The 27,921-nt window shown below is 37.0% G+C and overlaps 1 protein-coding gene across 2 annotated transcripts; it reads left to right on the forward strand.

Moving 5' to 3' along the window:
* On the forward strand, positions 1-27,380 carry Tmem168 (transmembrane protein 168). 2 transcript variants are annotated; one of them, XM_050145857.1, is made up of 5 exons: positions 1-405; positions 6,161-7,410; positions 15,985-16,127; positions 18,418-18,692; positions 25,426-27,380. In XM_050145857.1, the coding sequence occupies exons 2-5, from the start codon at positions 6,283-6,285 to the stop codon at positions 25,971-25,973; spliced, it is 2,094 nt and encodes a 697-aa protein (XP_050001814.1). In that variant the 5' UTR covers positions 1-405; positions 6,161-6,282; the 3' UTR covers positions 25,974-27,380. The 2 variants fall into 2 exon arrangements, with proteins under 2 accessions (XP_050001814.1, XP_050001816.1); XM_050145859.1 differs by lacking the exon at positions 1-405 and adding an exon at positions 513-713.
* Positions 27,381-27,921: the final 541 nt, after the last annotated feature.

Here is a 27,921-nt window from a genome sequence, read left to right on the forward strand (position 1 = left end):
GTCTTCTAGTTTCCTACTCTTGCTGCTAACCCCCGATGGTAGGTAAAGCAGGACCCAGGCTGGGGCCGCTGGCTTCCGCGTAGCGCTGGGCGCACCTGCCTGGCTGAGGCTCGCGGCGGGGCGTGGAGAGCCGCTGGGAGGCCGGGCCAGGGAAAGGAAGCGCGCGACGCGGCTTGACCCTGGTGGCGATCCGTACCGCCCGGAGTCGTCGGCGGCAACATGGCGGTCGCCCTCGTACTAGAGAAAGTTTCTCCCGAGGCCGTGCAGTGCGAGTGAGGGCGGTCTCGGTCTCTCGTCCCCACCGCTTACCCCCGCCGGGTGCCGATTCGCAGTCAGACCCCTACGCCCTTTTGCTTTGCAAGCTTCGCCGCGGACGGAGCGAGGGTCGGGGCGATCGCCGGTCAGGTAAGTGGCTTCGGAGCGAGGGCTTGGGCGCCGCCCCGGGCCCCGCCGCCCCGGCCAGGCCCCGCCCCGCCGACCTCCGGGCGGGAGCGCTGTGAGCAGGCGGTCGCCAGGGAGGGTGACCCTGGGTGTCCCTCGTCACCCCACCCGGGCCACGCGTTGTGTCGTCTCTCGGAGCCGAGGGGCGAAGAGCCAGCGTCCCGGCCCCATCTCTCCCCGTCTCGCTCGGTCGAGGCCTAAGGAGCCAAGTTACTCTTTCTGCTCCGAAGGGAGAAAGTTAGACTCTGAGTTGCCTTTCTTCTGGTTAAGAGGTCGGTCTAAAGAGTTGTTGGCAGGAACTCAGAAAAGCAAGATCGTAGTTCTCCAACCCTGACTTCTCAGCGTGGTTCTTTCAGGTTTTGATACTTCCTCTTGATGGCACGGAAATAGATTTCCACTGAAAGCTCATGAAAGGGATACAATGTGTCTTGAAGCCCAGTGCCTTAGAGATGGCACCGGGAGGGCACTGTTTTGGAAGAAATGTGAATTAAGTGAAGGCAGGAGTAAAGCTGAAACCAGTAGTGGCGTATTAGTAAACTTGATTTTATCCGCATTAGTTAAGTAGTGATTTCTGTATTAGTCCTTTTTATTTATATATACAAATGGAATGAATGTAACTTGATTACAGACTTGTAATCACTGAGCGTGCATTGTGGAAGTCGAATCTCACCGGACACCTTGTGACCTAGTGAGGAATGCAGACATTAAACAAAATTTTTTTTTCTATTTCAGAGGACATGCAGGAACCATCTGACTAGTGAGAGGTGATTCTTCTAAGAAAATTATTTAAGCCCAGACCTGAAGAGTTTGACAGATGAAGGCAGTTAGTACTAGGAGGAGGAAAAAGAATTGTGTCCAGAGAGGGCATGGGTATTTATTTCGTTCATAATCGAAATATCATTTGTTTGGAATACAAAGTAAGAGGAAGAGCAGTAACAGAGGGTGTGGGAACATTATTCTTACCCTATGTAGAGTACTTTTCAAAGTCACTGAAGGAGTCTAGGCTACAGTACTATGAGGGATGAAAAGCCATTGGAGAATTTTACATAGCGTAGTAACATGGTAAAATTTAGTTCTAAAAACACGCTTTCCAGCTGGGTCATGGAAGTGAATGCCTATGATCCCAGTAGGAATCTGGGGTTCTCTGTAAGTTCAAGGCCAGCCTGGTCTACAAATTGAGTTCCAGGACAGCCTGGGCTGTTACACAGAGAAACCCTTTCTCGTAAAACCAAAACCCAAGTCAAACAAAAAATACACTTTCTATAAGAAGGGCAAGAGTAGATTGAAAACCAAAGAAGGAAGACATTCAAGCATGAGAGCATGGTGGCCAAAATTGAGGTGGTGATTTTGGGGATAAGAAGTAAAAGAAGCGTGAGAGAGATGCTAAGGAGAAAGAAGAATCAAGAGCCCCTGAAGATTAAATAGTGGGTGAGGGAGTGTGAAATAAGGTGAAAGTAGTATACAAGATTGAAGGTTGGGGTTCAAACCCAGGCCTCCCAATTACTAAGCCTGCTTCCTGAGCTGTATCCCGAGCTTGAGAATTCTTAAAAATGAACTTTAGCAGTGACTTACTAATTGACTCCATTGTGTTTTGTTTTTATTTGCTTCTGGAATATTCCGTGAAATCAATTGGAAAGGCAGCTCAACTGAAAAGAATTATGTTGTTGTTGTTTTAATTTCTAGTTCCGGCTATCATTTAAAGAAAGTCAGAAAGGGCAAAGACTTTTAAAAATAAGTGCCATAAGAATGTGATTACATAATATTCTGTGATGCAGCCGTATTTTATTTAATTATATAATTAAGATATGGAAGTAATTGAGATTGCTCAAAGCCTAGGGTTGGGATTTGAGTATCCAAAAGATGGGTTGAAAATGAAGAACTTAGATGACAACCAAGGAGAAACCACTGACTTAGGAAGAAAATTTGGATCCTTGGACTTTAGAAGCCAAGGAAAGGAGGTTTTCAGATGATAGTACTCAACACTGTCAAGGTTTTAAACTTGCAAAGGTTCTATTGTATTCAGGAATTTGCTAATCATTCCAGAAGTTGGCAGAGCAGTTACACTGAGAAAATTATACTGTTCAGCGTTATGAAATGAGTGTATTAAACATCCAAACGTAACTGTTAAGAAGGAAGAAAATTGAATATGGCAGAAGAGATGGGGAGAACAAAGATTATTTTTTCCTCTTTACCCCCTTGTGTAGTAGTTTTTAAAAAGCTGACCTACAAATGCTTTAGTACTAATGAATAAAGGATAAGCGAGAGTTTGGAGAAAATGAAATTCTGTGGCAGGAAAGATACACAAAGGAGAGGTTCTCGTTTTGACTGGCATTCAGATATACAGATAGAGGTGGATTTATTTGAAACTTAAGTTCTCATTTGATGACCCTGTAAGAAGCAGTCGTGTAGTAAAAATCCAGTGAGATGTTGTTGTACGAGGCTGCTTGGGCGCTTGTTCATTTCCCAGCCACTCAGACTCCTGAAATATCCACACAGAAACTGTATTAATTAAATCACTGCTTGGCGCATTAGCTCCGTCTAGCTTCTTACTGGCTAACTTTTACATCTTAATTTAACCCATTTCTATTAATCTGTGTATCCCCATGAGGCTGTGGCTTACCAGGTAAAGCTCGGGGTATCTGTCTCCTGTGATGCTACATGGCTTCTCTCTAACTCCACCTTCTTTCTTCCAGCATTCAGTTTGGTTTTCTCTGCCTACCTTTATTCTCCTTTGTGCAAGCCCAAGACAGTTTTTTTATTAACCAATGGTAGTCACAGCATACAGAGGAGAATCTCACATCACCTCCCCTTTTGTTTAAGTAAAAAGGAAGGTTTTAACTTTTAACATAGTAAAATTGCATGTAACAAGGAAGATATCAAGCAAGAATTACAATTATAATATTTATAACTACTTTATCATTTAGCATAACTAAGGAAAACTATAATTATAACTATGTATTCTTCAACTCCATCAAAGACTCTAGAAGGATATATTACCTAAGTAAACAAAAAGTGCATTGTAAGCAACTTCCAACACTCAGAGTCCATCTTACACCTGTAAGAATGGCCAGTATCAAAAACAGTGATGACAACTTATGCTGGAGAGGTTGTGGGGTAAAGGAACACTCCTGCATTGCTGATGGGAATGCAAACTGGTACACCTCTTGAATATCAGTGTGGTGATTTCTCAGAAAATTAGGAAACAACCTTTTTCAAGACCCAGTAATACCACTTTTGGGTATATATTCAAAGGATGCTCAACCGTACCACAAGGACATGTGCTCAACTATGTTCATAGCAGCATTGTTTGTCATAGCCAGAAACTGGAAACAACTTAAATGCTCCTCAACCAAAGAATGGATAAGGAAAGTATGGAGTACCCTGTTCTCTGTTCCATTTACACAATAGTGTACTGCACAGCAGAAAAAAAGGACATCTTGAAATTTGTTGTGGGAGGCTGCTTGGCCTCTTGTTTGTTTCCCAGCTGCTCAGACTCCTGAAATAACCACACAGAAACTGTATTAATTAATTCATTGCTTGTCCCATTAGCTCTAGCTTCTTATTGGCTAACTTTTACATCTTAATTTAACCCATTTCTGTTAATCTATGTATCACCATGAGGCTATGGCTTACCAGGTAAAGTTTGGGCATCTGTCTCTGGTGGGGCTACATGGCTTCTCTCTAATGTCACCTTCTTTCTCCCAGTATTCAGTTTAGTTTTCCTTATGTACCTCTATTCTGCTCTGCGCAGGCCCAAGACAGGTTCTTTATTAACCAATGGTAGTCACAGCATATAGAGGGCAATCTCATTTCAAGATGTAGGTCTCGAGAGTTGAGAACAAAGGTTTGAATAGTCACAGAGTGAGAAAGATTATTGACCAGGGCTGGAGAGATGACTCCATCGTTAAAGCTAGGCTGACAACCAAAAATAGAAGAGTATTGACTAGGAAACACAGAAGAGGTGTCTCATGATTGTAGAGTGGTACCTTTTTAGCACAGTGTGTGAAGTTTTCTCTCTCTAGTAGTGCTTATACTTACCCCATATTATACCATAAATATTTTGAGTCTTTCTCTCCCTACCTCCTCTTCCCCTTCCCCTTCCTCTCCCCCATGTGTGTAGTATAGTATATAAGAGTAATATTTTATAAAACTTTTTTACAGTCTAGATTTTATCAGTTCCTTAATAATTTAAAAATCCACAATATACAAAAAACATTTTCATTAATTTTACATAGTAAGAAGTGTTTACATGAATATGTTATAGAGGAAAGTTGGTTTGAATACCTAATAATTAGATTTTGAAATAAAAATATGTTTTTGAACCTAAAAAAGGTAGAAAAAATAACGGCATTTGAAATATGCTAGTGGTCCTAAGATTGTTCCAGAAACATTTTTCTCTGGCCAAATGCTTTTTGGGGGTTAATTCTAAGTTATCTCATGGTTCTGTTTGAGTGTATCTTTTAGTGTACCCCCTCTTAGGATGCGTGTGTGCTTGTTGCTGTGATTCAAGCCTAATGCCTTGTACATTTTAGGAAAGCCCCATAGTACTGATACCCACCCCAGACCGTGAACTATTTGTTTTCTGAATAGTTTGAGTATTGTATGACCATAAGCTATTGCAATAGTGCAGTTCTTACAGTACATTGGAAAACATTGAAAAGCTACCTAGTGGATAGTTCAGTAGTAATTCTTTTTTATATGTATTTGTGTGTGTGTGTGTGTGTGTGTGTGTGTGGTCAACATGTGTACACGTATCAGAGGATAACTTGTAGGAGTTGGTTCTCTCGGCATTATGACTCTCAGAAACTGAACTCATGTAAATCTTCACAACTGACCTTATCTCAATCTGGATTTGAAGTGTAGTGTAGTGACTTTTTGAAAAAGTAGACTTGAAGTTCTCTATTTTCTTTACCATGACTTGGTAAGTATTCCAGTATATGGGTTTTGAGTAATAAGTTTAGGAATTGATTTACTACATAGATAGTATTTAGATTTGAATAATAAGTGATAATCCAAGTCATTTATTTTTATTTTGGTAGGAGCAAAAGTACTAGAATAAGGGCACAGCTTTAGGGACTGAGTAACCTTAGTAGAGTTAAATTTTACTTTTAGCTAAGTTTATTAGCTGAACCATACAAAGACTGAAATTTTATAATATTTTTAGAGCTGTCTTGTAAAGAGATGTAGGAGATAAGACAGCAGTAGTGGTTGATATCTCTGTGTACTAGTGTTTTCAGATTAGAAGGACCAGTGAAGCCCTTCACTCCATTGAAAAGCTGAATGGCATTTTGTGTCATAGCCAAGTGCTATGATATAAGCCAAATTGAATATGTATATAGGAAAAGTTTAGGCAAATTCAACATTAACATTGACAGAAAGACTCCTCTGATACTTAGTGATAATAGTCTTAACAATATGAGTAGAAATCATGGGCATTTTCCTTGTGTAACTTTCAGAATTTGTAAGCCATAAAACATTATTGTTAAGATATGTGCAATAAGGCTTTGAACTGGATTTCAGAAAAACCTCTATTTTTTTTCTATTTGTTTATGTAGTATGGCCCAGCAGTGGTAGTACATGCCTTTAATGCCTGTCACCACTAGGGAGGCAGAGGCAGGCAGATCTCAGAAAAACCAAAATGGGGGTCATTTATCTAATATAAAGAAGATGACACAAAATAATGTATAAAATTAACTGAAATATTTTTTCTTTTCCTTAGGTCACTATAAAGCAAACCAGAGAAAATGTTGGCATAGGAGCTACCGCCACATGTGATTTGTTGAATGAAGTACAAGAAGTGAATTTTGTGACGTGTAGGAAACCCCTGCATTGCCAGATTACATGTGTAAATCACTGCGTTACTGCTTCAGTCATTGTCTCTATCTAGCAATGACAAGGCTGGAAGAAGCAAACAGAGAAGTGAACATGCATTCCTCCGTGCGATATCTTGGCTATTTAGCCAGGATCAACTTACTGGTGGCTATCTGTTTAGGTCTTTATGTTAGATGGGAAAAAACAGCCAATTCTTTAATTTTGGTGATTTTTATTCTTGGCCTCTTTGTTCTCGGGATTGCTAGCATACTCTACTATTACTTTTCAATGGAAGCGGCAAGTTTAAGTCTCTCCAATCTCTGGTTTGGATTTTTGCTTGGCCTTCTATGTTTTCTTGATAATTCATCCTTTAAAAATGATGTGAAAGAAGAGTCCACCAAATACCTGCTGCTGACGTCTATAGTATTAAGGATATTGTGTGCTTTGGTGGAGAGAATTTCTGGCTATGTCCGCCATCGACCCACTTTACTAACCACAGTAGAGTTTCTGGAACTTGTTGGGTTTGCCATCGCCAGCACAACTATGCTGGTGGAGAAATCTCTGAGTGTTATTTTGCTTGTTGTGGCTTTGGCCATGCTCATTATAGATCTGAGAATGAAGTCTTTTCTAGCTATTCCAAACTTAATACTTTTTTCAGTATTGCTATTTTTCTCTTCATTGGAAACTCCCCAGAATCCAATTGCTTTTGCATGCTTTTTTATTTGCTTAATAACTGATCCTTTCCTTGACATTTATTTTAGTGGACTTTCAGTAACTGAAAGGTGGAAACCTTTTCTGTACCGTGGAAGAATTTGCAGGAGACTTTCGGTGGTCTTCATTGGAATGATTGAGCTTACGTTCTTCATTCTTTCAGCATTTAAACTCAGAGACACTCATCTCTGGTATTTTGTGATACCAGGCTTTTCCATTTTTGGAATTTTTTGGATGATTTGCCATATTATTTTTCTTTTAACTCTTTGGGGATTTCATACCAAATTAAATGACTGCCATAAAGTATATTTCAATCACAGGGCAGATAACAATAGCCTTGATAGAATCATGGCATCCAAAGGGATGCGTCATTTTTGCTTAATTTCAGAGCAGTTAGTTTTTTTTAGTCTTCTTGCAACAGCAATTTTGGGAGCAGTCTCCTGGCAGGTAAGATCTTGTGTTTTGTTGTTGTTCTTTGTTTATTTTCTTGTGTTCATGCCAATAGGAGATTATTCTTAAAGACATTCTTAGATTATACTTAAAGACATACTGAAGATTATACTTTAAAGAGATAGTCAGAGTTACTGGTACTAGCCTAAACCCGTACCTGCCTTCTGTGGCTTATGTATAGCATATTTATGGCATAGGTTTTTTTCTTAAGATTTTATTTGAAAAGAAATTAAATGTGTAGTACCATTGATATGATTGATATGATAAATCTTCTGAAATAAAGATTAGAGAACCTGAATTCTAGACAAGAGAAAAATAGATTTTATGGTGTATTTGTTGTCAAAAAATGTTTTATAAAAATATGCTTATGGACATTCAAACTATGCATTTAAGAGTTTGCGGTTTGTGTTTGTAGTAATTTTTAAAGTTATATCTGTGTGATTTATGTGTGTGTGTCTATGCACATGCATGTGTGTGCCTATGTGCATGCATGTGGTCATATGTTTGCTCAGTCACTTTCACCTTTTCTTTTTCCTTCTCCTTTTCTCCCCCTCCTCCTCCTCTTTTTTTTTTTTTTTTTGAGAAAGGGTCTTTCACTGATCTGGCTATTCTAGCTGGCCAATAATTCCAGGGATCCTCCTGTCTCTATCTTCCCAGTACTAGGGTTGTAGACATGTGCCACCACACCTGACTTTTTCCACGGGTTCTGGGGATCCAGATCCCCATCTCCTCAGCTCTTTTGTCTGCATTAGTCATGAGTCTGTAGACACGGTGCTAATGCTGTAGAGCTCGAGGCACCTTTGCCATTAAAAATGGAGGGAGAGCCTAGCATGAAAAAGAGTTGATTATAAACTGTTCATGATGTGACAAACTGTATAATTTCTACCTCAGGCTGGGAGGTGGGCATACAAGAGCAACTCTTCTTGGTTCAGTTGCTTTGCATCAGTTTGGTGTGAGTGTAAAAGGGCTTTAGATATAAGTGCTTGCCTGGGCATGGTGCTTCTATTCAATGTGGGCTTCCAGGAGCCTGTGAGGGAGTCAATAAGTAGTGAAAACATCTTGGATGTTTTCTTAGGGTAGCTTGCCCACTTGCCAGAGTGAGGGACTTTCAGAAGTATAATGATGTCAGAACTCTAGCAAGAATTTTCCTTTCTCTTCCCTTCCTCGCTCTGTTGGCCACTTTCCCAGTCTTAACTACTTTTTTATTGCCAAGTCAGCCTCATTCATTCATGATGCCTTTCGAGGTCATGCAGTTCTGTTAACCAGATACTTTCTTGGTCACTAGTAAAGTGTGCACACCATTGGGAGAACACAAAAACTTTCTTAGGAATCTTTCAGCAAAGGTAATGTTAGGAGAATCAGTCTCCAGGTTTAACTTTCGATGGCAGTGTTTCCTAAGGTTGACCTGCATGACAAAATCACTCAAGTTAGCCTGCAAATAGTATCTCATCTGAGCTGTAAATTTACAGATCCCCAATGAAGATCTATTTCATTTAATGGGTATATTTAAATAAATCACATTTTACACCCAGTTTTGAGTTGGGTTATTTGTTTTAAGTTTAAGAGGTCTTTGTGTATTTGGTACAAGTCTTTTATTAAAAGAGTAAGGATTTAGAAATGTTCTTTTCACTCTGGCTTATGTTTTAACTTTCTTATTGATACTTTTTGATGAATAAACACTTTTATCTTTATAAAATCAGGTTATCAATTCTTATGGACTGTGTATTTAGTATTTTATTCAAGAATCTGCTCAATTTTAGGTCTTTGAAGTTTTTTCTCCTTTATTTTATTCCAGAGGCTTTACCAATTTAGCCTTCACATTTTGATCTATGCTTCTTTTTAATTTCTTGTTTATAGTATAAAGACCTTAATTTTGTTTAGTTTACGAATATCCAATTGCTTCCTGAAGACTGGAGACTGACATTTACCCAACTGAATTGCCTTTGCATATATGCCTAAATGTAAATATGAGATTTCCCACATGACCTATTTTTTTTTTGTTTTGATCTATGTCTATCTTTCAGATAGAGTTATACTGTCTTTCAAGGTATTTTCTATTTTTTTTTGTAATTTTTTCTTTGACCTGTGAGTTATTTATATTTTTATTGTTTAAAATCCTAATATTTGTGAATTTCCCAACATTAGTCTTTTTTTTTATTTATGATTTCTCTTTATGGTTAGAGGACACAATTTTATGATTTTAGTGTTGAGATGAAGACCTGTTTATGACCTGGAGTGTTTTAGTCTGTCTTCATTTGAAAATAATCTGAAAAAGATTCCAGTACTGTTGAGCTAAGGCGAGCTGGGTAGTGATTTTGTTCTTGTATCAATATCATTGATGATTTTCTGTCTAATTCTATCAATATTAAGATATATTAAAATGTGTATTTTCTCCAAGAGCAGTAAGCACTCTTAACTGCAGCCCCTTAGTGGTTTCTTCTTATTTGTTTATTTTTTGGCTTTGTGTATTCAAGACCTGTTTCTAAATGTAGGAATAGATTTTAGAACTCCTGGTCTTTGATTTTTGTCATCATAGATGACATAGTTCAGTAGTTTCAATAAAAATCCTATTACCTGCTTCCGAAGCTTAAAATATTAACTATAGAAAAAGCTTGCCAAGCCTTGTTCCTAACATCTATGTATCTGAGTCTTGTGGAATTTGTTAAATAAAGTTCTGGAGACTGGAATTCAGTAATTTAAGGAAGAGCCTAAAATAATGCTTTGCTAAAGTCTTGAGGCAGTCCTGGTCAGCGATATACCTGTTAAGTGGTTTATTAATTTAGCTGTTCAAAACTAATGTAAATCCACCTGAATGTATTTATATTTATATGCTACTTGATAACTGTTGTCAATGATGTTGGAACTGTTCCTTGTGGGAAATTAGACTTTTCAGCTTAATTTTCATTTAATTGGCATAGAAAGCTTTCAAAATCTGTATTCTACCCAGTGTTCTGTGAAATGTAAATGAGTATACTCAGAGGGAAAAAATTAAAGAGCAGCTTTTCTGTACTCATCTGTCTATGAAATAGTTTTCTCTAATCCTCATTGATCCTGTTACCCCCCTCCCCAGCTCATACACCCTTGACATCTGTGTGTGATCTCTCTTTGGACTTTTGCAGAAAAGCAAATGTAACATTCATATGAAATATAATTTGGGAGGCTTTTACTGGATCTATCCAATTTCCAGTGATTTCAAGTGATTTAGAATCAGAAAATTATATAGTAAAATGGAAACAGTAGACGTCTTTGTTGGTTGAGACTATATTGGAGAGAATGACATTACCAGTCCAAGTTCATTCTCAGCTATCTCAAATTCTTTAAATTATATTTTAATATATTTCTAAATAGAAATGTTTTTACCTAAAATTTCTAAATACTGTTCCTAATTCTCTTTCTCTTTCTCTCTCTCTCTCTCTCTCTCTCTCTCTCTCTCTCTCTCTCTCTCACACACACACACACACACACACACCCCACATTTCTATAAGAATGATACCGAATGTTAAACTTCTTTTTTGTGTCTCATTAACTTTTCCTTGAGCTAATTTCAACTGGAAAGCTTTCCTATTCATTGATTGGGTATAGACCTAACATGACAAGGAAAGACAAGAAATTACAGAAACTTAAACAGTCCAGTTTGTCAGTCATAGTCAGGACAGATGAAAATAGATATGGCATAGCCCATGATTATTTTCCTTTATGAATTTTTATGTCATAGTTAAGAAATCTTCACAAAAGTGAAGTTTTTAAGTAGCTTTACTTCTTGTTAGTTCTTCTGCTGTAATATTGTCAGAATGAATCAATAGTTCCATTCACAGTTACTTTCATTAAAGAGCTGGAATTTCATGTTAACTTCTGTTGTGGCTTACTCATAATCTCATTCTGCCTTTAAAGTGCACCACTACAGCCGTTCTTTCCCATAGACTATATTATATTCACTGCTTGCCATTTGCCTCGGTCTTTTAAACTTTTCCTTTAAATAAGTCAACTAGAAAGGCACAGCATCATAGTACAGCTTGTGTTACTTTGAAGGGAATTGGCAATTCAACAGAAGGCTAAAGAGAGACTGCATCCCACTTAGAAGCATACCTCATGGCATTTTTTTTTTAATAGTTAGACATTCTCTCTGAAATCTTTCACTCTTATGTGCTCTTCCTTGCTAATCATTGTAATTTGAAGATTCCATGGAGATTTGGTGCCGCTTTTGTAGAAGCCCTTTTAAGGCAAACCAGAAAAGCCATTATACAGGTAATTTCACTGTATGTGAAAGAGGGACAATCCCTGGTATGATAGAAGTTTTAATGTCAGCCTCACATTCAAAGAAGAGATGAGCTATATTAATATAGCATGAGTTCACTTCTAGCAAGATGGAAGGACCAGCCTTTCCTTCATTTGGCACAGGCACCAGGGGGCTTTGCAGACTGCTGCTGAATTACAAATGCACAGTATTCACATTTTTTGTTTTGTTTTGTTTCATTTGTTTGCCCCAGTTTAGAGCCATTTAGTCTAGGTTACAAAGGGGAGCATTATTTTAGCTTGAAGCAAAAATGTTATCACTTTTCCCAGAACACTATAAAATGTGATGGCCTGGTACATTGTGTGTTGCTGTGACAGTAACATGGAGCAAGTAATTTATAAAGAAATGACATTCATGTTTTCATAGTATGAAGGTTGGGAAGCTCAATTTCAATAGTGAAAGTTGAGATAGATGGATACATAGATAACGAGATGGACAGACAGATGGAAAAATGGATGGTGGATGAATGTAGGTAAAGGGCATGTTTCACTGCTTTGGATCCTTATAGAATAATCATTATTTCATTTGTGAAGGTCATTTCAGTTTTGTGTCCTTATGCCCAATAAACTTCCCATTAGACGCCTTTTCCTAAGATTGTTATATTGAGAGTTAAATTTCCAGAGCATTCTTTGGGGAAACATTGAAATCCTTCAGAGAAGTAGATGCTCTTTTCCCACGAAAACACCAAAAACAATGGTCTGAAGAGTATTTTCTTCTGAAGTATGGATGTGGTACATTTTCTAACAGACAAATCCTGAGCAGTGCATCATGAACGCCATAGCGTATACTTTCAGAAATCTAGATTATATTTCAATCACTCCATCTGGGCTGTGGATGCAGTCAGCAGGCACAGAATGTGGGCCTGTTGCTGGGTAAACTTTGCAGCATACTTTTTAATATGGAGGGAATACAGGTAGTAAATATGTGAGCCACTAATAGTCAATTATTATTGATTATATGCCTGACAGTGCAGACTTGGTTACATGTTGCACACAATGCATCAGTGTATCACACAATGTTACTAGACAGTAGGACATTTTCAGTTCCTTTACGATTTTATGGGACTGTGAATGGATAAGTTGTTCACATGCACACAAATGGTGCATATGGTCCATAGTTGAAAGAAATATTGTTACATTGTGCATAACTGTCTTTTCTTCTTCATCTGGATTTCCAGCCTTTAAATGAGGACCATGTGGTGGTGCATGCTGTTAGTTCTCAAACTCGGGAGGCAGAGGCAGGTGGATCTCTGAGAGTTCAATACCAGCTTACCCAAATAATAAGTTAAAGTCAAGCTAAAACTACATCTAGAGACCCTGTTTCAAAAAACAAAGACAAAAATTAAAAAAAAAAAAACCACTAAGCAATAAGAAAAAACTATGAGCTTATCCTTTACATTTTAACAAGACCTAGCATTTCCAAACTGTTCCGTGTGTGTCAGCTCCATTCTGTACTGTGCATGTATAAATATATTGAGTCCTCACAATATATTTCTCTTATTGCTGTTCTTCTTTGCAGGTCAGACATGCTCTTGAGAGATTAGGATACTTGGCTTCCACGAAGCCTCCACTCACAGCCTGCACTCTGTAATTGACCGTTGTACAGTTTCATATGCTTTTAGACTTGGCAGGACATAGAATTTACTTACTCCCACCTCTTTTGTTGATTATAGCAAAGCATAAGTTAGTAGATTTGCCTGAGTTCATTTTTATAACTGTTTTTACACTTATAAGGGTTGTGACTTTAATTTTTTTGTGGTTTTTGTCTTTTTTGAAAGTACACAGTGGCAGTATAGATTTCTAACACTTCTTTCTCTCTTTTAGAAAAGATTTATTTATTTATTATGTATATAGTGTTCTGTCTGCATGTATGCCGACAGGCCAGAAGAGGGCACCAGATCTCATTATGGATAGTTTTGAGCCTCCATGTGGTTTCTGGGAATTGAACTCTGGACCTCTGGAGAAGCAACTAGTGTTCTTAACCACTGAGCCATCTCTACAGCTCCAAGATTTTAATACTTCTATTAAGACTTTGATGACTATATATCAGTGTAGCATGATTACTAAAAACCCAAAGACTGAAATTGGGGTTCAATCTGAAGGTTAGAAAAGCAAAGCAGTCACTGGCTCTTACCTCTTCCTCTGTTCAAAATGGCGATCCTGCCTCCAGGAATCTCAGAATGATAGACTGTGTGAGAGCTGTTTCTTCCTGTCTTATATTTCTCTCTATTCCTGGGATTAAAGGCATGCACCACTACTGTCCAGTTTCTATGGCAAACTAGTGAGACTGCTGGGATTAAAGGTGTGTGTCACCACTGCCTGGTCTGGAAGGCTGACCAGTGGGGCTGTTTTACTCTCTGACCTTCAGACAAGTTTTATTTATTAAAATACAAATGAAATATCACTATACATCATGATCTCTTAAGTAATATTTAAACACTTAGATTTTTTAAAAGTTCTCTAGATTTCTATTCTTTTACTTCTGATGACTTATTGTGTTTTGTTGGAGGCTAGAGAGATATGACGTAGCTATTAAAAATGGTTACTATGCAACCATGACTCTGGTCCCAACATCCACATAAGAAATACAATGTCTCACAAACTCTAGTTCCCCTTCTAACTCTGGCTTCTAGGGATCTGACTCATTCTTCTTGCCTTTTACATACAGTATATGTAATTGCACACACAAGTTCACATATACACACACAGATACAGGTACACATAAACTAAAAAATGTAAAAAGTTGAATCTTCCATTTAGTTGTTTTTAATTCAACAAGCATAAACGTTTCAATAAACACAAACATAAGGTCTTTTGAAATTAAGTGGCAAGCATTACATAAGAAATACCTATAAGTTATATATCACTTATGTAAGGTGTAGCATATTTACACTGAAAGGGTTTTAGATACCATTAAGCTGGCAAATGGGAATGTAAATTATGTACAAACTACTGGCCTTACAGAAATGTTATATATCACATCTTTTAGTAAAGAATAGACCTATGTATACACACAAATACATATTCATGATGAAAAAACATTTTTAAAGTTTTATTTATGTTTTGTCTGCTTGCATGTTTGTGTACCACATGTGTGTCTGGTACCCGCAGAAGACAGATGAAGGCATCAGATCCCCTGAAACTGGAGTTATAGACTATTGTGAGCTGCAGAATGGGTGCTGGGAATCGAAATAGGTTCCTCTACAAGAATAAGTGCTCTTAACTGTTAAACCATCTGTCTAACCCCAATATTTGTGACTTTAGATATATGTGTGTATGTGTACACATACATATATATAATACGAAATGTTGCAATATTAAAAAAGACTACTTGAAGTGATTTTAATCACTTATACATATTTTTCAATATTCATAAATAATTATAACTTGCTATATTTTATATAATTGAGAGTGTACCAAATTGGGCAGTATATCTGTTCTTTCATTATGGGTAAATTTTCTACTTTTGACCAGATGAACCACTCCTTAATGTTGACATTTGCTCCTGTATATAGGCCATTACTTATGCAGCAGCAATGCAAGAATCTGATATAGTGCTAATATTAAAAAGCAACAGTGTGGGATTAATTACCATCTTTATATTTTATTTCAATTTAAATGAGCACTTGTTTTTCCTGCTTTTTAGTTTCCGTTAATATTTAAACATGGCTTTTTAAAAATTTTCTGTCTTTTATGTGCTGCTTTAAAGGTATTTAAATGTTCATAATTTTTTTCCATTGTGATCTTCAATTTAGACAACTTGAGTTTGGGGTTTGTAAAAGGTAAACTATTATGTAAAAATAAAATTCATCTTTTAGTCTTGGTATTGATTTTCCTTTAGGTTTTATTCTCATAGTTTCTGGATTCTATGGGCTCCACATGGAATGGGGATAGTGAGTCCTTTCTCAAGCATACTCTTTGATAGAGTAGTAGTAGTATTTGGAAAAACGATGCATATGTTGCTTGAACATGGTTTTTGTTTTGTACTCTTTCACATCAGAGTTGTTATATTTTTGTTTTAGTTTTGAATGGAATGTTATTTTAAAAATTTTTAAAAATATGTGCCGTGTTTTGCTACAACTTCCAAAAGACTTAGAGATCTGTTTAAGATTCATTTCTCCAGTAATTTATCCGGGTCTACAAATGTGTACATTTTCTTATTGTTTTCAGATTACTAGTTATTTGTGTCTTTGAATGTAGTGGTAAAAACTGAATCAATACATATGTACATAAATATACACAAACTATATAAACATTGTTTTGTTTTACCTTTTTTAGCCCACAAATGGAATCTTCTTGAGCATGTTTCTTATTGTTTTGCCCCTGGAGTCCCTGGCTCATGGGCTCTTCCATGAACTTGGTAACTGTTTAGGAGGAACCTCTGTTGGCTATGCGATTGTGATCCCTACCAACTTTTGCAGGTACGGTGGCATGCTGGATTTTAGTAACAACTTGCCTGTTAAAGTTCTCTTAGATTATTTTTCCCCACCTTTACTTCCAAAACGTAGTGCTCTTGCACTTCATCCTTGTGTATAAAACTTAAGTGATAGTGTCATTTTCAGGATTAAATATATTTTGATAGATATGTTTAGCTGTTTTTTAGCTAGGATCAGGAAATCTGGATGAGCTTTTAAAAGAAAGGCCCTTCCTTAAAAAAAGGATCTTTTGATGACAGCTTCTGTTTCCTTGCAGGTTATAGGTTTATTTAAATTGTTCACCTGGTCTTCATTTAATTTTGGTATATGGTATCTATCCAGAAAATTGTCAATTTCTTTTACAGTTCCAATTTTGTGGAGTACAGATTTTTGAGTATGATGTAATGATTCTCTGGATTTCCTCAGTGTTATATTCCCATTCATTTCTGATTTTGCTAATTTTGATGTTCTCTCTCTGCCTTTTGATTACTTTGGATAAGTGTTTGTGCATCTTTTTGATTTTCTCAAAGAACCAGCTCTTTGACTCATTGATTCTTTGTATTGTTTTCTTTGTTTCTATTTTATTGATTTCAGCCCTCAATTTGATTATTTCCTGTCTTCTACTCCCCCTGGGTGAGTCTGCGTCTTTTTGTTCTAGAGCTTTCAGGTGTGCTGTTAAGCCACTAGTGTGAGCTTTCTCCACTTCCTTTATGTCGTTTCCTCTTAGCACTGCTTTCACAGTGTCCCATAGGTTTGGGTACATTGTGCCTTGATTTTCGTTGAATTTTAGGATGTTTTTAATGTCTTTATTTCTTCCTTGACCCAGGGATGGTTCAGTAGTTCACGGTTCAATTTCCATGAGTTTGTAGGCTTTTTGCAATTAGTGTTGTTGTTAAATTCTAACTTTAAACCATGGTGATCCTATAAGATACAGGGGATTACTCCAATTTTTTTGCATCTGTGGAGGTTTGCTTTGTTACCGAGTATGGAGTCAATTTTAGAGAAGGTTCCATAAGGTGCTGAGAAGAAGATATATTCTTTTGTGTTTGGGTGGACTATTCTATAGATGCCTGTTAAGTCCATTTGAGTCGTGATATCTGTTCTTTTATTTCGCTGTTAAGTTTCTGATTTCTGTCTGTTGTCGAGAGTGTAGTGTTGAAGTCTCCTACTATTAGTGTGTGGGTTTGATGTATGATTTAAGCTTTAGTAATGTTATATATTTTGAAGATCAATCCTTTGTCTGATGTGAGGTTGGTGATGATCTTTTCCATTCAGTAAGCTGCCTTTTTGTCTTATTGACTGTGTCCTTTGCTTATCAGTTTCAGGAGGTCCCATTTATTTATTGTTGCTCTCATTGTCTGTTCTACTGGGGTTATTGTTTGGTAATAGTGGTTGTGTGTTTCCCTTCTTTGGGTTTTGTTGGTGTAAGGTTATCTGTTGCCTATGTTTTTGTGCATACAGTTGGGTTCCTTGGGTTGGTGTTTTCCTTCTAGTACTTTCTGTAGGTCTGGGTTGTGGATATGTATTGTTTAAAGCTGGTTTTGTCATGGAATATCTTATTTTCTTCATTGATGGTGATTGACAGCTTTGCTGGGTGTTGTAGTCTCGGCTTGCATCCATGGTCTCTTAGTGTCTGCAGCACATCTGCCAGAATTATAAACATAGTTTAGTGTGTTCCCCAGGGTAATGTTTGTTCCAGAATCAGGTCAAAGTCTTCAGTCAGTGTTAAGTCTTAATAACTACTTTAAAGTCATATTTGTTAACAGATGATTTCTTCTGTTTTTAAACTGTACCATAAATTAGTAGATTTTGAACACATTACAAAGATCCTGTTTTTCACCACAGAAATTAAATATATAATCACATTCTTGCTTCCCATGTTTTACATGTGAATTTAATTTTCTCAACAATACAGTGTTCTTTCCTTTAATTCCTACTTGGGTGTTCTTGAAATATTTAGTACAATCTTGCTTTTAAATGTTCTTATTCAATATTGGTTACTTATAAGAAAATAAGGATAGGGACAAAGAATAGTGCTATATATTTCATGAGATACTATTTCAGCCTTTACTGTTTTACTGAGAAGAAATACAAGGTTTAGAAACTGGGTTTTGGGTTTTCTAAACTTAATTGTTAGCTTGAAAGGAGCTATAGAAGAGACACTTGCCATTTAGTTAGCCTGCCTGATTATGGTTTTTAGGTAATCAATTATAGATGGCAAATGAGAATATAACATAGAATAATTAATACTTTCTAAAACCAGAATAATCAGGATAATTTCCCCCTCCTTTTGCAGTCCTGATGGTCAGCCAACACTGCTCCCACCAGAGCATGTGCAAGAGTTAAACTTGAGGTCTACTGGCATGCTCAATGCCATCCAAAGATTTTTTGCATATCATATGATTGAGACCTATGGATGTGACTATTCCACAAGTGGACTGTCTTTTGATACTCTACATTCCAAACTGAAAGCCTTCCTTGAACTTCGGACAGTGGATGGACCTAGACACGATACATATGTTTTGTATTACAGCGGGCACACCCATGGCTCAGGAGAGTGGGCACTAGCAGGTAAGTTCACCTTTGTCAGTTTCACTGTTGTACAATCACACAGAGGCAATAAAGTTCTCAGATCACTGCTTCACAGATGACCAAGGCTATATGATTACTTTTGATTTCTTTGAGATTACCTATTTCATTTTAGTAAACTGTAACAAGGATTTGAAAATCTTATAATATTTAGAGAGGAAAATATGTGTTTGATTTGAGACTTATGATCAGTCTCCTTTTAAAGTGTTTTCAGAATCATTCCATACCAAGTGTCTTTTAGAAGCTGATGAACTTAACTTTAAGTCTTTAAGTGTTGTAAACACGTCCATAAAATAAAGGAAAGTAGGGAATGAGCAGTTTCATTGTAAGCCTTAAACTCTTTAGTGTTAGTTTAGATTGTTGATGCATTTATACTTTAGAGTCCTGAAAGGGAAAAGCTTAAGTTTACTTGGATATAGGAAAAGAAAACAGTTTTTTTCCCCAAGAGAAGTTCCAGGGAAGTGAGCTCTTATAGTAGTATGTGGATTTGTAAGTTTTCCTAACTGTAGTAAAGATTTTATTAGTTTCAGGCGTTATTTTGTGGATTAATATGTGCCCAGGACATAAAAGAACTTGGAACCTGGTAGGAGAAGCCTTAAGTAATGCTTACGTTAAAGAAAATCATGGAATATATTATGAAAAAGTAAGGTAATTTTCCTATTTTAGCTTGAAAATAATCCATATAATGATTTAATTATATCCGGCCTAGTTTTAAATTCAGATGAAGACAGTAATGGAGTTGTCATAAAATTTAAGTGTAAATGTTGTGAAGCTCGATATCTATTGCCAATTGTTTTGATTTAGTGGTAACCCGGAGACTAGTAAAGTTGACTTCTGGGTATGCTCGATGGCAGTTCCAGATAGAATTATTCCTGGAACTGGGGAGAACTTCCCTGAATATAGGTGTGTAATGCAATGGTCTGCAGGGCTGAGTGAAGTAAATGTGGGAGAGAGAAAGCCATCTGTCCCAGGTTACCCCACCCCACCCCGCTTCTCCACTACCATGTATGAGATGCTCTGCACTGCCACACCCCTGCATGAGCACTGATGCCTCTAGACCTGTGAGCCGAATAAGCCCTACTGTCTTTAAGTTGTTTTTGTCAGAAGCCTTGTTTCATAGATGAAAAGTCAGTCATACCTACACTCCGGTCAGAGAAACTAAGCCTGGTATTGACAGAGCTGCAGTTAAGAACTCCAGAAGCTAACAGCCTCACATAGCAGATGGTTTTGAGCCAGCTTGAACCCACCAATTTCATGCCTGACTTGTAACTGAGGTTTTATCAGAAATAAAAGCAGCTTTTTTAAAACTTCATTTTTTTTTTGCAATTTAATATGAAATAATAGAATGTTTGTTTTGGGAATAAAGCAAATATTGGGCATATTTTAAATATCAGTTACTATGCTTAGTATTTGGTAAACAATATTAGATTTGATTTTCATATGAAGCCCTCTGATCGCCTCTGTGCCTTCCAGAGGATACAGTAGAAGCTGGAGGCAGCATGTAACTTCCTGTGATCAGCCTCAGGTCTGCCAGACCCCTGAGACATTTTCCCACTGTTCCACGTTCCCACCATCAGCAGGCATCTGACTCCAGACGAGCGTGCTCTGGTTAAACAGAGTTGTTAGTGTGGATCACACATTTTCAAGAAGAGCAGGATATATAAAAGGGAATACAAGAAACTCCTTGAACATAACTTATAAATTCATTTCCCTAACCTACAGCTCTTGAATAACAATCCAGAAAAGAGTCTTCATGACTACCTCGATTCTAGGGAAGGAATAGGCGTCTATGTATTTTAACTCAGAGCACCTATAGAAAAATTCTAGTCCATTGGAAACACTTTATAGAATAAAACCTCAGACTAAAGGAAGGACTGATTTTTGTAAATATTTATAAACTTTGCAAGCCCTTTGTGGAAGGGGGCATAATTTTATTAGATATTCACATATCCCTGTAATTTAAAAATACTACAAGACAGTATTAGGAATGGGATTTTTCTGTGTTGCTCAGGCTTGTCTTTAACACCAGACTCAAGCACTCCAAGTCCTTACTGCCTCCTGAGTAGAGCCTGGGACTGCACTCAGCTAGTTCAGAAAATAATTTTTGGCTTAACTCTTGTATGTATACTTCCATTAAGGAATTATACCTAATATAAATGTTTTTCAGAATCTTTATATTTTCTTCTTAAATATTTTGAAATTTATATCAAGCCTTTTTAAAAAGTAAATCCTACTCATTCAGCTTACTAATACTTATATCACCTTTCTCTTTTTTGGAAAAAAAAGATAATAATAGATAGTATCTAAATTTGGTATTAAGTTTCATGAAGACTTAGGAACAATTTATGTAAACTTAATTTTAAGATAGAATTATAATTTTTATAAATATCTAGATGTAACATTCTAGAGTAATATCTTTATAGTGTTTGAAATATACTATCAGTAAATTGGCCATTATGAAATTTCTTTGTTAGCCAAAAAGTTTTGTGGTTTTGTAATGGTTGTAGAGTTTATTATACAAATAAGAAAGTAAATTACAAAGGAGAATGGATAGTGGGTATCTCATCGTATAGTATGACACTACCCTGTCTTATAGTTCATGGGTACAAACTGCCATGGGGCCCTGGCTTGGGCAGCCTGCCTCATTTGAAAGTAGTCAGGTTGAGCTGGGGCCATGAACGCTCTTCAGACCTGCCTGACTCAAACCTTGCATCACTGATTTTGCCTTGAAATTGAGTAGAACACGCCTGCCCTGTGGAAAATGCTCTAATTTGTTCCAAATCAAATGACAAGGAGCTTTAAACTCTAATACCTATCTCCTCAGCAGCCTTGAAGTATGACCCATTAACACTAGATTTTACTTGGGTTAACAAATTAACATCAAGTTTATGACAATGCTACTTTGGGAAAGAGAATTTCAGTATGCCTTTGTTCCTTACGTTAACACACAATACTTAGAATATGCAGTCTTTGTAGATTTTTGGAGTTTTAGTATTAAAACAGATAATTTTGTCTCCTTGCTTTAGGACAGTGGTTCTCAGTCTTCCTAATGTTGCCACCCTTTAATACAGTTCCTCCTGTTGTGGTTATCCCCCCACCATAAGATTATCTTTGTTGCTACTTCATAAATTAATTTTGTTGTTATTATGAATTGTGATATTTAACAATGATCAAGTTAAAGTGTAGTGGGACTTTTCTGTCCTAATTGCCAGCTCCCAAATAACCACATGGAAACTTCTTATTAATTAAGAAATTTCAGCTAATAGCTGTAGGCTTATTTTTAGCTACTTATTATAACTTAAATTTTAGAAAAAATAACCCATTCCTATTCATGTGTGTGCTGCCTGAGGCTCATTTACCTCACCTGCATACTGCCCATCCTGCACCTTTCTGCATCTCATGGCATCTCCTCATACCTCTGCCCTTCTTCCCAGCATTCTCTCTGCCTCCCAAATCCTGCCCAGCCATCAGCCGGTCAGCTCTTTCTCAACCAGTGAGAGTAATATATATTTGCAGTGTAAATCTAGGGAAAATGCCTGAAGTAAAAATCCCCATGGAGTCTGGATTTGGCCTGCTCCTAAAATAACATGGAAGTCAATTAGGCTGTTGGAAAGTTCAAATAATATCACTCACAGGGATGAGTTTTATGGTCTAGAAATAATGTTCCAGGTTTTAGGGGGAAAGGGACTGTAGAAAGTAAAACATAAATTCTAGAAGATCTGGGCAGAGCCTGGGTTCTTAGGCAGCCAAAGATCACCAGGTTGTAAACTTCATCCATTCTCAGCACTCCAGGACACATTAAACATCTCCTTTCCTTGAAGAATGCTGTGAGTTTAGCTTTCCAGGCCTCTCCAGTGTCATCTGTGTCCACAGCCCTTTTGTCATCTACAGTTGCTCTACCTAAAAATTTTGGAAAATAGAAAAAAGTATTTTTCTGCTTGGAAAGGAAACAGATTTCTAAATACCCAGTAATCCCTACTACAATAATTTCTGTAGCTAAGTTTCTATGTTGTGCTTGTCTTCATGATCTAAACATTCCCTCATAAAATTGTTGTAAGTTTTTTTTTTTGTTTGTTTTGTTTTGGCTTTTCGTGACAGGGTTTCTCTGTTTCTGTCAAATTGTTGTAAGTTTTATTTTTTATAAAATATTCTGATTATTCTGTAGTTTATTTCTGTTCCCCTGTTTCAGATTTTGTATTAGCCTAGACTTTGGTGGTAAGAAATATTTATAAGTTTCCCTCTACTCTTACTGTTTTCTTGGGGTAGATTCCTAGAATTAACATGATTGTAACCTTTGGTCATTGAGACAGAGCCAGGAGTGGATTGAGTTTAGGACAGTTGCCTCGGGCGCAAAACTGAAGAAGGAAGTGTACAGTACCTTCATTTTCTGTATTTAGAAAAAAAGACTGCCACAAGACTCATAGAGCTGACAAAAATTTAAAATAATGGCAGGATACAAGCATACAAAATTTCGGTTTTGTATATCAGCAGTGAATTCAATCAAAAAAGCATTCCCACTCGTAATAGACTCAAAGAAAAAAAAGAAAATGAAAATCTGGGAATATTCCTATTGAAGAAGACAAAGACCACTATAGTGAAAATTATAAAACACCTAAGAAAGCAATTGAAGAAAGCAAAAGAAGATGGAAAAATTCTCCCATGGTCATATTGTGGGACAAGAATATTGTTAAACTGCCATATTGCAAGAAAATCTACAGATGTTAATGCAATCCCTCTTAAATACTAATGAAATTCTTTACAAATAAGAGAAACATCCTGAAGTCTGCAAGCGAGCGCTCTGTGGATGAAGCCACAGAAGGCTTTTGTGAGTAAAAATAAAGGTTTGTTGAGGCACTCAGCCTGCCAGGCTCTTGAGGGTGGGCAGAGACACAGCAAATGGCAGGAAGCCTTGCGAGTTTTGTGCAGAGCAGGTAGTGAATGGTGCTTGTGAGTCAGAACAGTCTGGGATTTTGAGTAGCTACAAGTGATCTGGGTGGGAGCTAGCACAACCTGGGAGCTAGCTGGGCATTTGATCTATTACAGTCTTATTTGAGTTAATCAGGAACTACATGCCCTTGTTTGAGGGAGTCGCCTAGGGGGTTGGGGCAATAAAGGATGAGGAAAGTAATGACTTTTCCTGGCAAACAGAAACCTACTTTGCAAGATTTCTGATGAATGCTGAGTTTAGGTTTTGTTTGTCTGGTAGCAATTTTTCTGTTTGCCTGATCAAAGTCCAGCCTGAGATGTCCAGACTGTCATTCAGGATATTGTCAGCAGCACTTTTGTTTTGGGGGCCTGCTTTGGACCTAACAAAATTCATGTGAAGACATGAAGGCTTTGAATAACTAAGCAGGCTAAGCAAAAAGTGCAGTGCTTCTAGTATAGTGTAGGTGCTGGAAATGTACACTAGCTCTGTATGTAGAGTAGTGACTGCTTTTCCAGTGCTTTTTATAGTGTTACTTTCCATGGCGCTTTCCTTCTAGGGATGGAGCCCGGACACAGCAGTAAACAGAACTTACTGTTTTCTCTTTAGCAGCCCATGTGTCTCTTCCTCACCTCTCTTCTTCCCTCCCCATCTTTTCTTCCTTTATTTCTTTCATTATCACATTCTTTTCTCTTAGTGGAGTATTCTGGATGAGTCTGTACTTTTTATTCAGATGACTTCAGAATCTGGAAGAACTATTCTGTTACTGTTTGAGCTGTAGGACCCCTGTAACCACAGTAGCTGAAAAAGTGTGGATTTGTTCGCATTAAGTGTTATTTGTGTAAATAATTATCGAGAGTTATTAATTAATTAGCGATATTAATAATTTAATAAAATTGAATTTTCTATTAATTTAAAGTTTCACAGTCTTCCTTTGACTTTCTACTATGTAAAAACATAATATGAATGATCATCATACAAGGCAAGTGGCAGTTTTCATGAGGATTATGAGCTGTCTTTTACTAGGCAACTGTACAATGTTCGCTTTTCTGTGTAATTTTACTTTTACTAAATTTATCTATAGTCTCTAACTTATAGTCGTTCAACTTCATAATTTTACAGTAGTGTGAAAAGTAGATGCAGTCACTGCAAGCATATTTTTGTTTATATACTTTACCATACCAGCAATGTGGTAATCCCTGAATGCTAGGCAGTGTCAGCCAGCCACAGTCACAGTGGTGGACAGCTAATGCTTGAACGTAGTGCGTTAGTAGGCTTTGGTGTTTGTGTTTAGAAGGTGCCGTATATTGAATACTGTTTCAACTTATATTGTTTTCATTTTAGAATGATTTTCATCTGTATGTAACCCTATTGTAAATCAAGGAAAATAGGTATAGAAATCAATTTCCTCTAGTTACGATAGCATATTTTTATGTAAGTTATACATCTAAATGTATGTTTTTAAAAGTATCTTCTGGGTGCTGGTGAGATGGCTTAGAGGATAAGAGCGCTGGCTGCTCTTCCAGAGGTCCTGAGTTCAATTCCCAGCAACCACATGGTAGCTCATAACCATCTCTAATGAGATCTGGTGCCCTCTTCTGGCCCACAGGGATACATGAAGGGAGAATATTGTATGTATAATAAATAAATATTAAAAAAATAAAAGTATCTTCTGAAAAGACACTTTGAAAGTATCTTTTATTTTTTGTTATTGTTGTTTAATATTCTAAAAATTTAAAGGAACAAGAGACTTCAGAAATCACCGCTGAACTGGATTTTTCTTGTTCACAGGTGGAGACATACTTCGCCTTGATACGCTTTTAGAATGGTGGAGAGAAAAGAACGGTTCCTTCTGCTCCCGGCTTATTATCATCTTAGACAGTGAGAACTCAACCCCGTGGGTGAAAGAAGTGAGAAAGATTAATGACCAGTATATTGCAGTTCAGGGAGCTGAGCTGGCAAAGACAGTAGATATCGAAGAAGCCGACCCCCCACAGCTGGGTGACTTCACAAAAGACTGGGTAGAGTACAACTGCAACCCCAGCAACAACATCTGCTGGACTGAGAAGGGCCGCACAGTAAGAGCCGTGTATGGCGTGTCCAAGCGCTGGAGTGACTACACGCTGCACCTGCCAACAGGAAGTGATGTAGCCAAGCACTGGATGTTACATTTCCCTCGGATTACATATCCGTTAGTGCATTTGGCAAACTGGTTATGTGGTCTGAACCTTTTTTGGATCTGCAAAACTTGTTTTAGGTGCTTGAAAAGATTGAAAATGAGTTGGTTTCTTCCCACAGTGCTGGACACAGGACAAGGCTTTAAGCTTGTCAAATCTTAGTTTGGACACCAAGGAAAGATACTATTGAGTGTTCGTGTTACCATTCATCACTAACTTGCCATTTTTTGTATACTGTATTTTTATTTGTGGAAAATATCTTGCTACTTTTGTAGCCGCTCTCACTGTCTCTTCTTAAGTAATTATGGAATATGTAACATATTGGGGGTAAGCATGATTTTGTACTAAAAGTACAGAGGGCCATAAAAATGCTGAATGTAAATGTGTAAGAGATGTTAAAAATAGCAGTGCACTTTCAAATATGTTTTCATTTCTCTCCAATGAAAAGAAAAACAGTTGTCTGTTCTCTGCACTGGCCAATGAAGAATTCTTAATGCCTTATTTTCTAGGCATACATTAGAGAACATAGACTAATGTGTTTACTATTTTAAGAAAACTACCAATTTACTTAATAGATGATTCCTTCATGTGTGTGACTCATAGGTTTGACCCCAAGACTGTTTGCAAAAGAATAAACTCTTGGGGCAGGAAGAGACCTGCTCATAATGACTGCTACGTGCCCTTCCTCCATCATACCCAAATGTCTTGGCTATGACCTTTACCAGTACATCAGAGAAGGCCAAAATGCCTTTGAGATGAAAACATTGTTGATGTAGGTAATAATAAGAGTTTAGAGCATACAAACTGTTTCTTCATATGTTAGTAAGGGACTCTGAAAATACTGGTATTTTAAAGAGTCTTTCTCAGGGTAACTTATGTTTTCTTAATGAGTAGTATTTCCAATACAATTCCTTCCAAGTAAATTGCCATTCTTTTTACAAAGTACTATCATAGAATAAATGTAGCAATTTCTCATTGACCAGTTCATTCTGTTTTAAGTATCTCTGTGGAGTTAGTGCTCTGCCATGAAAATTATTTTTCAGATCCTATTGTAAACTTTTCTGCTGAAGGTCAAAGGATGGGAACAGATCATTTTTCTTTGTATTCCTGTATTGTATTATGTAAAAAAGTATTCATGTTGGCAACTTTAGGTAAGCATAATGGTGTGGTTGTAATTTTTAAACTTTAATTCAGTGTTTTGTTGAAGTAAAGTAGGCACTGATCAGGATATCACCTTAAGAGGTAGTTTACTTCTTGTTCCCTTCCAATAATACTTACATTCTAAATTTTCATCTTTGAAGGAGGGAATTATAAATAAATTGGGAGATTAGTTTTGTTAAAGTGATGTGACTTCTCGCCATTGAAGCCATTTTCCATCCCCAGAAAGAGGAGCTAATGAAGCTACCATTTTCTACCAACTTGAAAACTGAAGTTCTATAGGAAGAAGTCAGAGCACCAGGGAACTTATATACCAGTATCTATGCAGCATTGCTACAGCCTGACTATTTCTATGTTTGGAATATTATATTCCTAATACTTTGAATAAAATTTTGTTAAAGATTAAATTTTCATTTAATGTGAAATTAAGAGTGCCTGAATATTTTACTATATTAAAGGTGGAAGTTGTGCAAAATGCCTGTTTCATGTTTGGTGGCAGGTTGATGTGAAAGCATATAGTGTTGTGTTGTTTACATTTGTATAAACGCACTAGTGTGAGGTGTCATCATTGTTCTGTTGACTAATGATGTAGAAAAGCTATGAGCTGAATTTCTTTAGTACTTGGCTTCTTAAAACAGTTAACACTAAGCAGAATTTCCTTCTCATATTTCTCATCCAACAACAAGCAAGTTAGTTTTAAGTAAAGCATAGTTTTTACTGAGAAAGCCAAATGTAAAAGTATATTCTTCATTTCCTATAAAGTAGTAGTATTTAAATGGCACTAGAGTTACATTCAAAAGATGGCAGCTATTTTAAACCATAAGCCGTGTGTGTGTGTGTGTGTGTGTGTGTGTGTGTGTGTGTGTGTGTGTGTGTGTGTGGGGTGTAAGAGCAACAAAAAGAAATCTTTGGAATACAAATGTGACTTAATAAAAATTTATAGTCTGCCCAC

Source organism: Alexandromys fortis, unplaced genomic scaffold, assembly GCF_014885135.2.
Source record: "Alexandromys fortis isolate MF-2015 unplaced genomic scaffold, M_Fortis_MF-2015_v1.1 scaffold_34, whole genome shotgun sequence".
In the NCBI taxonomy this organism is placed as follows: Eukaryota; Metazoa; Chordata; class Mammalia; order Rodentia; family Cricetidae; genus Alexandromys; species Alexandromys fortis.

Coding starts and splice junctions, on each gene's coding strand:
- Tmem168 (XM_050145857.1), top strand. CDS start 6,283: ATGTGTAAATCACTGCGTTACTGCTTCAGTCATTGTCTCTATCTAGCA. Junction 7,411..15,984: donor TGGGAGCAGTCTCCTGGCAG/GTAAGATCTTGT, acceptor TACCTTTTTTAG/CCCACAAATGGAATCTTCTT. Junction 16,128..18,417: donor ATCCCTACCAACTTTTGCAG/GTACGGTGGCAT, acceptor CTCCTTTTGCAG/TCCTGATGGTCAGCCAACAC.